The sequence below is a fragment of the Notothenia rossii genome (genome assembly GCF_949606895.1).
Source record: "Notothenia rossii genome assembly, chromosome: 7".
NCBI lineage: Eukaryota > Metazoa > Chordata > Actinopteri > Perciformes > Nototheniidae > Notothenia > Notothenia rossii.
Window position 1 is genome coordinate 51,034,703 of NC_136905.1, and position 12,491 is coordinate 51,047,193.

Sequence of the window (12,491 nt, forward strand, 5' to 3'; positions counted from 1 at the left end):
GGCCCGGCCTCAGAGACTTTGTTTCCTGCTGTCGCTATATTTTGTCAACAAAAAAGACAAGCACACAAGACGTAAGGCGATCATCTTCTAGACCCTCCAGAAAAACGCGATTCTGCGATCGCAGAATTGACTGCATAATCAGCAAAATGGCGCAGATTTTGAAAAGGCCGCATATTTATCAAAAGGCCGCATAATCCCCGCATTTTTCCACACAAAGTTGAGAGAAAAGTTAACTCGTCTTGACGTGACGTCATCAGCTCGCGCATCACAGAATGTAAACATCACTGTAGAGTGAACGTGTGGAGCTCACGCGATAGAGAAAACACCAAGATGAAAAAATCTAATCCATCTCATTTACCGACGAACATTTCTACTAAAGACCGGGCAAAAAGTGGGGGGAAACTATTCTGCACCCCGTGCAACTGTGTTGCACGGGGTGCAAACATTGAATGTGTTTAATTGAATAGTAAAGGGGTTTAACGTTAGTGGCAGGTTGTGTGTGAGAGTGAATAAATAAGACAGCCCAATATTTAAAAAATTGTTATTCTTTTTCCCCGCATATTTAGCATATTTTGCAACTTTCCGCATATTTCGCAACTTCCCACAATTTCACCGTATAAAATCACATAAAAACCCTGCATGTTTAATCGCATAATCAAGGAATTTAGCCCGCGTTTTTCTGAAGGGTCTAATCTTCAAACAGCGCATGGATTAAGGATCAATTGGATGAGAATAGAGATATGGAAATAATTAACGGAGGTAAGCACTGGCTGTTAATACAGACTGCAGTTGTACAAGCCACATTCAATGCGGATCAAAGCCAGGTAAGCCTTACCGCTGAATGTGCACATATTCATAGCTGTGTGTCTCCATTGTATAACTCCGCTCTGTCGCATGGAAGTTGCGCTGCTCTGTTGATGTGGACATGTGGAAATGTGATGATTTGAAGGAATTTTCTTCCGATCTTTGAGTGTGTTACAATCAAACGGATGCACTGAGGAAGCTGGAATAATCAAACGGAGAAAATTAGTCAAATAAATGTTGACGAGGAAATCGGAAGAAGAGCAAACCGATCACAGAATTCTGCTTTGGGGGAAAAGTCTGCAACTTCTACTGCTTTGTCTGCAAGCCGTAGAACAGAGGCTGACTTGGCAGCTTTAATGGCAAGAAATAAACTATTAAAGGACGAACATGAACTGGAGGAAGAGGAGGAACAAATAAGGAGCAAACTTCAGATGGAGGAGGAACGAATAAGGAGGAGAAAGGAGCAATTTCAGATGGAGGAGGATATTGCAGCATACATGGCTAAATTAGTGTTGCAAACACGAATCATCCTAAGTGGGAGAAGTTCAAAAACAAAGCATTCGGATGGAATGAACTCTTATATTGAACAAAGAAACCTTAAACCACAAGTCCTCTACACTGCCAAGGACAATATAAATGCTCCAGAAATGTTGCTAAACCAAAGGGAGGCTAGCAATGACTTCTTGGATGCAACAACACAGCCTGATGAGAACATTTCACCTGGGTTCCTTTCCTCAGAGCCAGTATCCCTTAAAAAAATCTAATTTGAAAACACAAATGAATTATGGAGATAGCTTGAACGCAAGTGAAGATCAAAACAACATACTGGGCATTATGAGAAAACAAAATGAAATAACCACACTGTTAATACAACAGCAATGTCTTTCATCTTTGCCAAAGAGAGAGATTCCAGTTTTTGATGGTGACCAGGGGTGTCAAACTCAATCACAGAGAGGGCCAAAATTGAAAACTGGGAGTACGTCGAGGGCCAAACAGGGTGAACATTTATTGAAAAGGGTATTGGATAAAGTGCATATTTATCAAATACATATTAAGGTACACTGTAACAAGTTACTGTACAAATAGATTGAGTTTGATACAGTAATTACTGTTAACCTAAATTAATTACTGAAAACTGTAAATGTTCATGATTTGAGGAACAAACTAAACAGGAAGCTACTATGCATTAAACATAAAGGAAATTCTCAAAAGGCATAAAATATAGTAGGTTGCTGTTTTTTCTCAAGGTAGAACAAAGAATAATAAGGAGGACAGCACAGTGCTGTATTCGTTTTACCAGTAACAGTTGTAGATTAGAGTAAAGGTGGACTATTCAAAAGCAGTTGGTACATGTAAATGCCAAAGTTTATGCACATGAGCCAGATATTTGGCATATTTTCTTGGCTGCCAGTTCGTTAATGTCTGGGGCTAGGTTCTGTGCTGTGGAAACCCTCAGGATGGAGTGAAGGTGTGCATCTGAGAGACGACTCCTGTGGGGGCTTTTGTTCATCTTCATTACAGAGAAAAGCTGCTCACACAGGTATGTGCTTCCAAACATGCAGAGCATTTGAGCGGCATGAAGGTGGAGTTGAGGCATGGTTTCAGGGAGGAAGCTTGGAAACTGTGCAGCGCCCACAGAGTGATACTTTGCCTTGAGTGTGTCATTACACTGGAGGTCAATCAGCTCCATTTGGATGTTCACAGGTGCACTGTCCACGTCAACTGCAAACGGGTTGCTGAGCAGTTCAAATGTACATCTCTGAGATGCAAAGTCGGCAAATCTCCGTTTGAACTCCATGCCAAGTGCGCTCAGTTTAGCAGCAAAGTGCGCAGTCGGGAGAACAGCGGTGGACACATCGCTTGACAGTGCTTGGCAACACGGAAAGTGTCCAAAGTTTCCTTGCTGCATCTGAGTCTCCCCGAGGACCTTGGCAACAGCAGTTCAGCACAGACTTCCCTGAATGCAGATTGGAGGAACAAGCTGGAATGTCAAGAGAGGATCTCAAGTTTAAGAAGTTTGCGAAGAGAGTGTTTTTTCAGCAAGAGTCGAAGAAGAAGTGTAAAAATAAAAGTTTTAAAGATGAGAAGAAGCCTCATCTCAAATCCCAACAAAAGCCCTCTCCTTCAACGGCTGCTCAGAAAGGCCTCAGCTAAAAACAAAGAAATGGAGAACAGGATGAAGTGGACCAACGTGCTCTACAAGGCCGAAGGACTCAGAGTCAAAGACGACGAGGACATGCTGCGCTCCTCGTTAAAGAAGGAGTGGGGCGATCAAAGCGAGAATATCGTGGAGAAGATGCAGGAACGGCAGGAAGAGACGGAAGAACATCCGACATCAGTGACATCTTTTCCACAGTATTGACTTTTTTCGACTGACAGAACACAAGGATTATTTTTGACTGAGCCTAGGTGGTGGTACCTTTTGGCCTAACTGACTTGTGACTCGTACACAGAAAAGAAGAAGGGAAACTACACATACATGAACCGCAACTGCATGGACTTGATTACTAAGCTATAATTGTCACATGTCTCCCATTTGAATAATGTTAGTAATTATTATGTATACTATCCTAATAATTAGAGGTTGGTGTATAGGAGCCATGAAACGTGTTTAGTAATCCTTTATGTTTTAATATAAGATATTTGTTTGAGTACTATTGATTGGTTGGCTTGGGTCACATGGAGATGGGCGGCACTAATAATCCTGTTCACCTGCGTGAGGTGTGTTCCTGCTGTCGATATATACATGAATATGTGTCCCCGGTGTCAGGGAACTCACCAAGTGTCAGAAAAACACAATCCTCTCTCTTTTCCTTCATACCCAAATCTCTAAAAACGGGGCTGCAACGGATCTGATACAGACTGACACAGATTGGAAATTGTTCTGACGTCAGAAACGAGGAGCTCCGCCTATATGGGCAACTCTCCACCTATCAGGAGGAGCCACGGCTATTGACGTTCGAAAGCGCTGGAGACGCTGTCGTACATATACCAGGCCTGTAGGTGGCGCTGTAGTCTGCCACAAAAGCAGCGAAGAAGACTTCTCACAGAATCAGCCCTTGCAAAAACAGGGCTAAAAAAGAGCAAATAGAGCGAAATTAGGCATGGGTAAAATGCAGGATCTGTTTGGTATTTTGAAAAAAAAAAAACTTCGCAGACATGATTTATATAGGTATGGCCCTACAATATATTATTCAAATATAGCATGATAGGTCCACTTTAAAGTGACACGTATCTAAATATGTATTTGGAAATAGAAATCTGTTATTATGCTCAAATCAAAGATTCTGAATGAGTTCTTACTAGACATTTCTGCTCAATAATTGCAACTTCCAAACCAGAGTAGAAGATGATGAGCATTTTTTTTTTAATACATAACGACATACACATTTTTCATCCAAAAAGTCAGTAAAATAAATGTAGGGATTGTCCCATAAAGAAACATGGAAATGAACAGTAGAAATATGGTTTCTGCTTTGATAGGCTAATTTGTGTGCAATGAGAGAGAGGGAGTCTCCTTACGGCTTTAGGGTAGCACTGCCTCCTCTTGGTGGAGCCGGGCCGGCCTGGTACGCTGGTCTCCTCTTCATCGTGGAGGTCCAGCTCCTCTTCATATTTCACCGTCTCCTTTCCCACCGGCATCAGGTGATCATCCAGCTCACCTGGGGTAAAGAAAGCAGCATAACAAGATGAAGAGGATGCAGGGGAGAGCTCTATACAGGCTCACATTGAATAGTTTCATGCATCTATAAAATCTCATTCTGGTTTTACCTATTTTGTGGAGTTTCTCACAACATAGAAGTGCAACTGCTTTCTCTGCCAGCCTGGCACAGAACATTATAGGACCCTGCAAAGACAGTGACACATTGATCAAAGGAAGAACCTGATTCAGTTATTACTACATTCTATACGTTTACACTAATGTAATCTATCAAGTGTCAATGACGAAAGCCCCGTGTGGCACCTTTTCTGTCGGAAAGCGCTGTAGTAAATTTCATTTATAGAAGTGTTCTGTATTATACAGTATCATTAATAATACCAAGTATATGCATTGTCTAATGTCAATGTAAATACTGATGTACAGTGGGGCAAAAAACTATTTAGTCAGCCACCAATTGTGCAAGTTCTCCCACTTAAAAAGATGAGAGGCCTGTCATTTTCATCCTAGGTACAGTTCAACTATGAGAGACAGAATGGGGGGAAAGAATCCAGGAAATCACATTGTAGGATTTGTAATGAATTAATTGGTAAATTCCTCGGTAAAATAAGTATTTGGTCACCTACAAACAAACAAGATTTCTGGCTCTCACAGACCTGTAACTTCTTCTTTAAGAGCCTCCTCTGTCCTCCATTTGTTAACTGTATTAATGGCACCTGTTTGAACTTGTTATCAGTATAAAAGACACCTTTGCACAACCTCAAACAGTCACACTCCAAACTCCACTATGGCCAAGACCAAAGAGCTGTGAAAGGACACCAGAAACAAAATTGTAGACCTGCACCAGGCTGGGAAGACTGAATCTGCAATAGGTAAGCAGCTTGGTGTGAAGAAATCAACTGTGGGAGCAATTATTAGAAAATGGAAGACATACAAGACCACTGATAATCTCCCTCGATCTGGGGCTCCACGCAAGATCTCACCCCGTGGGGTCAAAATGATCACAAGAACGGTGAGCAAAAATCCCAGAACCACACGGGGGGACCTAGTCAATGACCTGCAGAGAGCTGGGACCAAAGTAACAAAGGCTACCATCAGTAACACACTACGCCGCCAGGGACTCAAATCCTGCAGTGCCAGACACACCCCTGCTTAAGCCAGTACATGTCCAGGCCCGTCTGAAGTTTGCTAGAGAGCATTTAGATGATCCAGAAGAGGATTGGGAGAATGTCATATGGTCAGATGAAACCAAAATATAACTTTTTTCCAAAGAACACCATACCTACTGTGAAACATGGGGGTGGAAACATCATGTTTTGGGGCTGTTTTTCTGCAAAGGGACCAGGACGACTGATCCGTGTAAAAGAAAGAATGAATGGGGCCATGTTTCGTGAGATTTTGAGTGAAAACCTCCTTCCATCAGCAAGGGCATTGAAGATGAAACGTGGCTGGGTCTTTCAGCATGACAATGATCCCAAACACACCGCCCGGGCAACGAAGGAGTGGCTTCGTAAGAAGCATTTCAAGGTCCTGGAGTGGCCTATTCAGTCTCCAGATCTCAACCCCATAGAAAATCTTTGGAGGGAGTTGAAAGTCTGTGTTGCCTAGCGACAGCCCCAAAACATCACTGCTCTAGAGGAGATCCGCATGGAGGAATGGGCCAAAATACCAGCAACAGTGTGTGAAAACCTTGTGAAGACTTACAGAAAACGTTTGACCTCTGTCATTGCCAACAAAGGGTATATAACAAAGTATTGAGATGAACTTTTGTTATTGACCAAATACTTATTTTCCATCATCATTTGCAAATAAAGTCTTTAAAAATCAGACAATGTGATTTTCTGGATTTTTTTCTTCTCATTTTGTCTTTCATAGTTGAGGTATACCTAGGATGAAAATTACAGGCCTCTCATGTTTTAAAATGGGAGAACTTGCACAATTGGTGGCTGACTAAATACTTTTTTGCCCCACTGTATGTTCTAGTATCAAGGAGAGTAAAAAGGCGACGATATAATAGATTTAAAATGTGCGGCCCTCCACAGACACTGTACTTTGACATACATACAAACTGGAGAAATGCGAAACTGCCGCATTGATGGCAGAAGGAGCCGAGTGCAGCAAGCTATCACTCCACGTTAAAAAACAAGTTGGCGGTCAGAAAAAGCTGCTATGTGGACACAGGCCTTGTAACCATTGCTAACACTGTTAAAAAATGCAGATGTTCTTCCTCACCTTAAGAGGAACTCTCAGAGGGGAGTTGATAGGCAGGTAGAGCGTGGACTGGAAGCGTGCGTCCGGCCTCTCTGCAGTTTTACACTTTGGGGCTAAGTGAGTGAAAGGGTCGCTGGGCAGCCGAGCACAGTACCTGAGCACCAGAGCAGAGAGGACATTTACAAAGCTGATTTAGGAGCGTTTCCTAAATGGATTGAGGATTTGAAGACTTCACCGACCTGTTGATGTGTCCGATGGCCGTATTGACGGTGACCCGGGGGCTTCCATCCTCAGAGCGGAGCACGTAGGGAGGGATGATGTTGTCATCGTCCAGAACCTGCTCCAGCTCATACTCACCTACCTCCACGGACTTGGAGCACTTGTTCCTTAAGATCTGCTCAGAAGAGTAACATCATCATCATCACCACCTCATTCAGCTTCACAATTGAACTTGAATCTTCTACATTTCTCCAAACACTATTCGAATAATCCTCCATTGACAAAAGAAAGTGTCACCTTCTCTATGGACTTGTAGGTGGTGAGATCTTCCTCGAAGCCTCTGGTTCTCTCGCTGTCAGCCAGCATGATGTAGTTGGAGACGGGCGCTCGCGCTCTGCCTTTGGACTGGACGTAGGAGCGGTACTCTGTGGGCAGGTCGAAGCGCACCACCAGGTTACACTTTGGGATGTCCACTCCCTCCTCCACGATGCTGGTGGCGATCAGCAGGTTGGTTTCATGAGCGCGGAACTTGCGAAGAACCTGTGAGAGAAACAGGGGAGCCGAAGCAATAGAGTCTTTAAGAAATGCTTTCTAAACTACTACATTTAAATGTTCACTGCCTTGAAGGGACAGGACAAACCTATGAATCCCATCAATAAGCACAACTCATGTGCAAGCCCATTAGGGGTGGCAGTTGGATAAACACATTGGCTCTTAGTGATTGGCTAAGGACATTTTCTGCAATTTCTTTCGCTTACTTATATTGTGTGGCCCCAAGCAGAGTAAAAGTGGAGGGTTTTCACATCATAAGAGAGAGTTTGTTGGTGGAAAAACTTTGGGTTTACCGAGTTTAACTTCATTTCTTAAAGTTTGAAGGAAATCTTTATTGCTTCGTCACTGCCGTGTTATCAGAATTAAAGCAAAATGTTGCTGTATGGTGACTTCAGGGAAAGAGGATTTTCCAGTTCTGTTGTTTCTCTGTCATCTCCAACTCTCGCAGTGTTTGTGATGTCTAAAAAGGTGCAACTGGTAAGCTTTACCTTTCTGTCTTTGGGCTGCAGGCTGTGTGAGGTTACACTATCATGTTTTTTTGGTTCATGCTCCAGGGAAGTGTGCTTTTCTGTCTTTGAGCTGCAGGCTCCAGTGAAATGTGTGGGGGGGGTCGGTGTGTAGCAGGCTGCAGCAGGCAGCAGCAGTCTACGCAGCCTGCGCTGCTGGCTTCCTCCAAGTTTACAGTAAAACAAACTGGTGGTGTAACCAATGGCCATTTACAATTATTAATACTATTAATATTATTAGCATTAGTCTATATTTTGGTTGAAACTAAGCCAGGAAAAAAAAGAAAAACATAAATAATAATAAAAAAATATAAATAAATAAAATCGAATTTTAAAAATAATTTTCGATTATGGAGATTGTAACGAATATTCGAAAAATCGAATAATCGCTGGCATCCATAGTAGCTAGGCCCTGCAATGAAACGTGATAACTCTACATATATCAAAATATGACAGTATATTTATGTACAGTGTGAATCATATGAGCATATATACCTCCTCTTGCTTCCTGAACTCCACCTCCATCTGCTTGTTGCGCGGCTGGTTCTTGCCGATGCTGTGGCCAGTGATGAAGTTGCTGCTGATGTAAGCCAGCTCCGGGTCCTGCTTCCCCGCCTCTTTGATCAGACTGAGGGAGGAACACAGACATACATATTGAAGTTTCTCTAAGATGCACTGGCACAACTATCATTATTCTCATTTAAACATGGGAAATACTCTGCTCTGAACAAATATCTGCTCTTTTTCAAAAGCAGACTGCTCCTCAAAGGGCACTGATCATGATTCAATACAGAAAGAAGCCAAAAATATATATTAATTTACCATTTATCCATCAGAAAACACTTTGGAATACTTCTTAAATATTAATTTATATATGCACAAAACTTTGGATTCATAATGGCCAAACTATCCACAGTGAATACAACTGAACAGAGAGCTGGACGTCAGAGAGTTCAACAGAACGGCAGAAGTAGACACTAAAGGGAACAGCAGAAAGAGACAGGAAGTAAACACTAAAGAGAACAGCAGAAGGAGACAGACAGGAAGTAAACATTAAAGGGAACGGCAGAAGGAGAAAGACAGGAAGTAAACACTAAAGGGAACACAAGAAGGAGACAGACAGGAAGTAAACAGTAAAGGGAACAGCAGAAGGAGACAGCCAGGAAGTAGACACTAAAGGGAACAGCAGAAGGAGACAGACATGAAATAGACACTAAAGGGAACAGGGTGTGGGCTCTGGCATTGTTTTAAGACTTATTCATTGAAAAAAAATATGTCCAGACTTGGACAGTTACTGAAAACCTCCATCAGTGCTGCTGTCAGTTTAAGTTAAAGAGCAACTTGCAGGTTAGAGACACCAGTGAATAAATGTGTAGGAAAATGATGAATACACTAGATTTTCCCCAAAAAATTCAGAAATATACACAACAGTGACATCTGGCGTCGTTTTAGTAAAACATTTTCACTTCCGCATAAAAAAGCTTCCGCACGTGACCTCCCGCGTGTGACGTAACATGGGGGAAACAAGGGGGAGAGCGGCCGGTCTAACTTATGAATAAACATGGATCACAATGCTAGTTTTGATACAGAAGAGGTTGAAAATATATATTCGAATGCATATGATTATAATTATGAGCCTGCTAGGCATCCAAGAGACCAGGAGCAGCCAAGGATTAGAAAAAATAACGGCCATCGGAGAGAAATGGAGCTTTGGTGTGTGGAGAACCAGTGGAGAACAGAGCAGCTGCCTTGGTGAGTGACCGGCGTTAGCATGTTAGCTAACGTCAGTCACATCACAACATTGTAAAGTTAGCAATCATATATCAGGCTATAAGAGGAGAAAGGTTGTGGAGCCTCCGTTGATATGCCGTTGTAAATGGCTTGATGGAAAGCAGGTGTGTAGTCGGGGAGGGTGCACAGCTGATTGCAGCAGGTGAGTGGAGGTTGAGCCGGGAGCCAGGAGTGACAGCCACCACGCCCACACAAACAACACAGACAGGGGGAAACAAACAAACACAAAAGAGACGGCTGGAGCAGTACAGCCACCACAGCGTTACCTAATGCAACTCCACACGGTGCCGTGTACCGGAGGGGAGAGAGAGCAGCGAAGGGGGGAGAGAGAGAGCAGCTAAGGGGGGGAGAGAGATGTAATACGGTTTCTTGATAAAGCTGTGGAGACGGAGTATGTGCTGCAGGGAGGTGGATGCACAACGCACACAGGAACGAACGCGAGCTCCGGTCCTTTTCCCGTGAGGCAAACTGTGGACTCGATGCCCTGACAGGCTTGAGTTTGTGCAACCTGCACAAACACAAGCTCACCATGATTACAAATGGTGAAATGCAATGTAAAATTACCGAAAAAATACCAGCTCACTAAATCACAACTGCTCAAACCAACTACAAACTACTACCGTGGATTGGGCAGAGAACGAGTCCGAGAAAGTTAACTCCCCCATGTGACGTAATATGACGCGTTTGACGTTAAAAAAAAGCAGTTTTTAGTAGCAGAGCTCAAAACGGCTCCTTTTCCTCTGAATTCCTGCCCTTATGTCTTGTAAAACATATCAAATCCTGCATTAACATTTTTAATTGTAATTTTCAGGCAAGGTTAAGCATAAATGTAGTAAAAAAAAAAAAACCTGCAAGTTGCTCTTTAAGTTGCTGTTGCCGCAGTTCCAGTTGTTGTTTTGCAATAGAACAGACTACTTTGCTTAGCAGAAGCAAAATAATCATTTTTAAATCAATATGTTGTGTCAAATTGATGATTTATTTGGCAAGTAGCCGTGTTAAAAGCAGGATAATATGTAGCGAGGCCGGTCATTGTAGGAAAAAAAGACCCTGACAGCATATTATCCCTAATCCATGAGTCCTCACAGTGGACTTCTGATTTATTGATTATGAATAGTTTATTCCACAGGGTGCAAAAATAAGGGCGATTCACTTCACACTAAGAGCTACCAACAAACACATACGACAGTATTATAAACAGAAACATTTCATTGCCTTTAGTTGACATCACTATGTGTGAAGTGGTTGCCAGCCTACCGGTTGAGGACGACAGCCGTGTAGCGCCTCTCCACGAAGATGATCCCACAAAGGATGTTGGTGAACGGCGAGGGGAAGTTGGTTTCAGGCCTTTCTTTGACCTCCACCTCCTCATCCTCATCTTCATCCTCAGAGTCGCTCCATGAGACGTAGTCGTCCTGGTTGCGGTTATTGTACCACTCTACGCTTTCAAACTGCTGCCGCTCAAAGGGCTTGTACTCGTGCAGGATCTCCAGCAGCCGGAGGACCTTGGGGGTGACGAACTTGAGGTCCAGGGAGGCGGGGGAGAAGTGCTCCTCGCACAGGGCGTGCACTTTGCGCAGGATGGTGTCAGTGAAGAGCAGGAACTTGCGGCTGAGCTCCTCCTGCTCGTGTTTGATGTACTTCTGGATCTCGCGCACCATGATGCCTGCGGCCTTATCTGCACACCAGGGCCCTAAAACCATGAGCACGGCCAGGAAGTCACCCAGGACCTGATATGGACAGAAACATTTATATGAACTGATGAACTGCTTATTGATTGGAGGAAACAGGATCTAAATTGAGCACCTGGGTAACAGTCCCTATCTGCCCTCTAAAAGGGTCATTGCTGCATGGTAGGGTTATTTATTCGATAGAATAAACAGCAGCTTGTTTTTGATACCGGTAGGATGGTATGTTACCTCAATAGTAAAACACACATTGATATAAACATAAGAGGCTTAAGTAAAAATGTGCAAATTGTATATACAGTGGGGTATTAGTAGGGATGCTCCAATCGATCGGCCGCCGATCATTATCGGCCGATATTCACTCTCGGCCGATCGATCGGTGCTCTCTATAAAGGCTGATCAGGAGAGCCGATCTCATGACGTAAAATACATGACACTTTTCTCTGTGCGCGACAACACAAGCTCGCAAAAATGGCTTCACCAGTCTGGCAGTATTTTAAGGTGTCTGAAAAAGACAATAAAATAGCGGTATGCAACGTGTGTGAAGCAGAAAGCTCTCCTGGATCACCTGTAGTTCCGCCCGCGGTGACTTTAGACCTAAGTTAGAGGTTAGACCTAACACACTTAGCTATTTGATCTACCTCTGGAACAAGCTAAACTAGTTATAAATATATGTATTCTTCACTGTCGGGTCACTCATTACTGGATCAGTGAGCTGCATGAGACGATACAGACAGGCTGTCAGGAGAGAGAGGAAAAGAGAGCGCTTCCGCTCATTTCTCCCGTGTTATCCAATCCCAGCTGCGCCCTGCCAACGGAGCCTGGCGCCCCGCCTGAAATTCAAGGTGTTTTTTTTTATTTAAAATATATATATAGCACCAAATTGCAACTGAAGTAATCTATCTCCAGACACTCTTTACATTGAACATGTGCTCTTTTATTAAATAAACTAAACGTCCATTTTATTTATCCAATGTATTCACATTCTCCCTCCGGTCTGTTTCTTTATTACTTTTGAATGTACAAATACTTTGTTGCTGTACAATATCAATAACAATAATCCAC

General features: G+C 43.1%; 1 protein-coding gene across 7 annotated transcripts in view; it reads right to left on the reverse strand.

The window, feature by feature from the left end:
* dicer1 (dicer 1, ribonuclease type III) overlaps window positions 1–12,491 on the reverse strand; it is a gene marked incomplete at its 3' end in the record, with an annotated part of 94,649 nt that overhangs the window by 68,548 nt on the left and 13,610 nt on the right. For 5 of the 7 annotated variants that reach the window (XR_013810328.1, XM_079693739.1, XM_079693742.1 and 2 more), the window contains 7 exons: window positions 10,996–11,468; window positions 8,446–8,578; window positions 7,190–7,432; window positions 6,913–7,067; window positions 6,695–6,827; window positions 4,576–4,651; window positions 4,327–4,466 (listed from right to left, as the gene is read on the reverse strand). Coding sequence is in view for 6 of the 7 variants with exons in the window: in XM_079693739.1 (XP_079549865.1) it covers window positions 4,327–4,466; window positions 4,576–4,651; window positions 6,695–6,827; window positions 6,913–7,067; window positions 7,190–7,432; window positions 8,446–8,578; window positions 10,996–11,468 (1,353 nt within the window). Of the gene's footprint in view, window positions 1–4,326; window positions 4,467–4,575; window positions 4,652–6,694; window positions 6,828–6,912; window positions 7,068–7,189; window positions 7,433–8,445; window positions 8,579–10,991; window positions 11,469–12,491 lie in introns of those variants that run through there. The other 2 variants (XM_079693743.1, XM_079693744.1) reach the window with 2 other exon arrangements.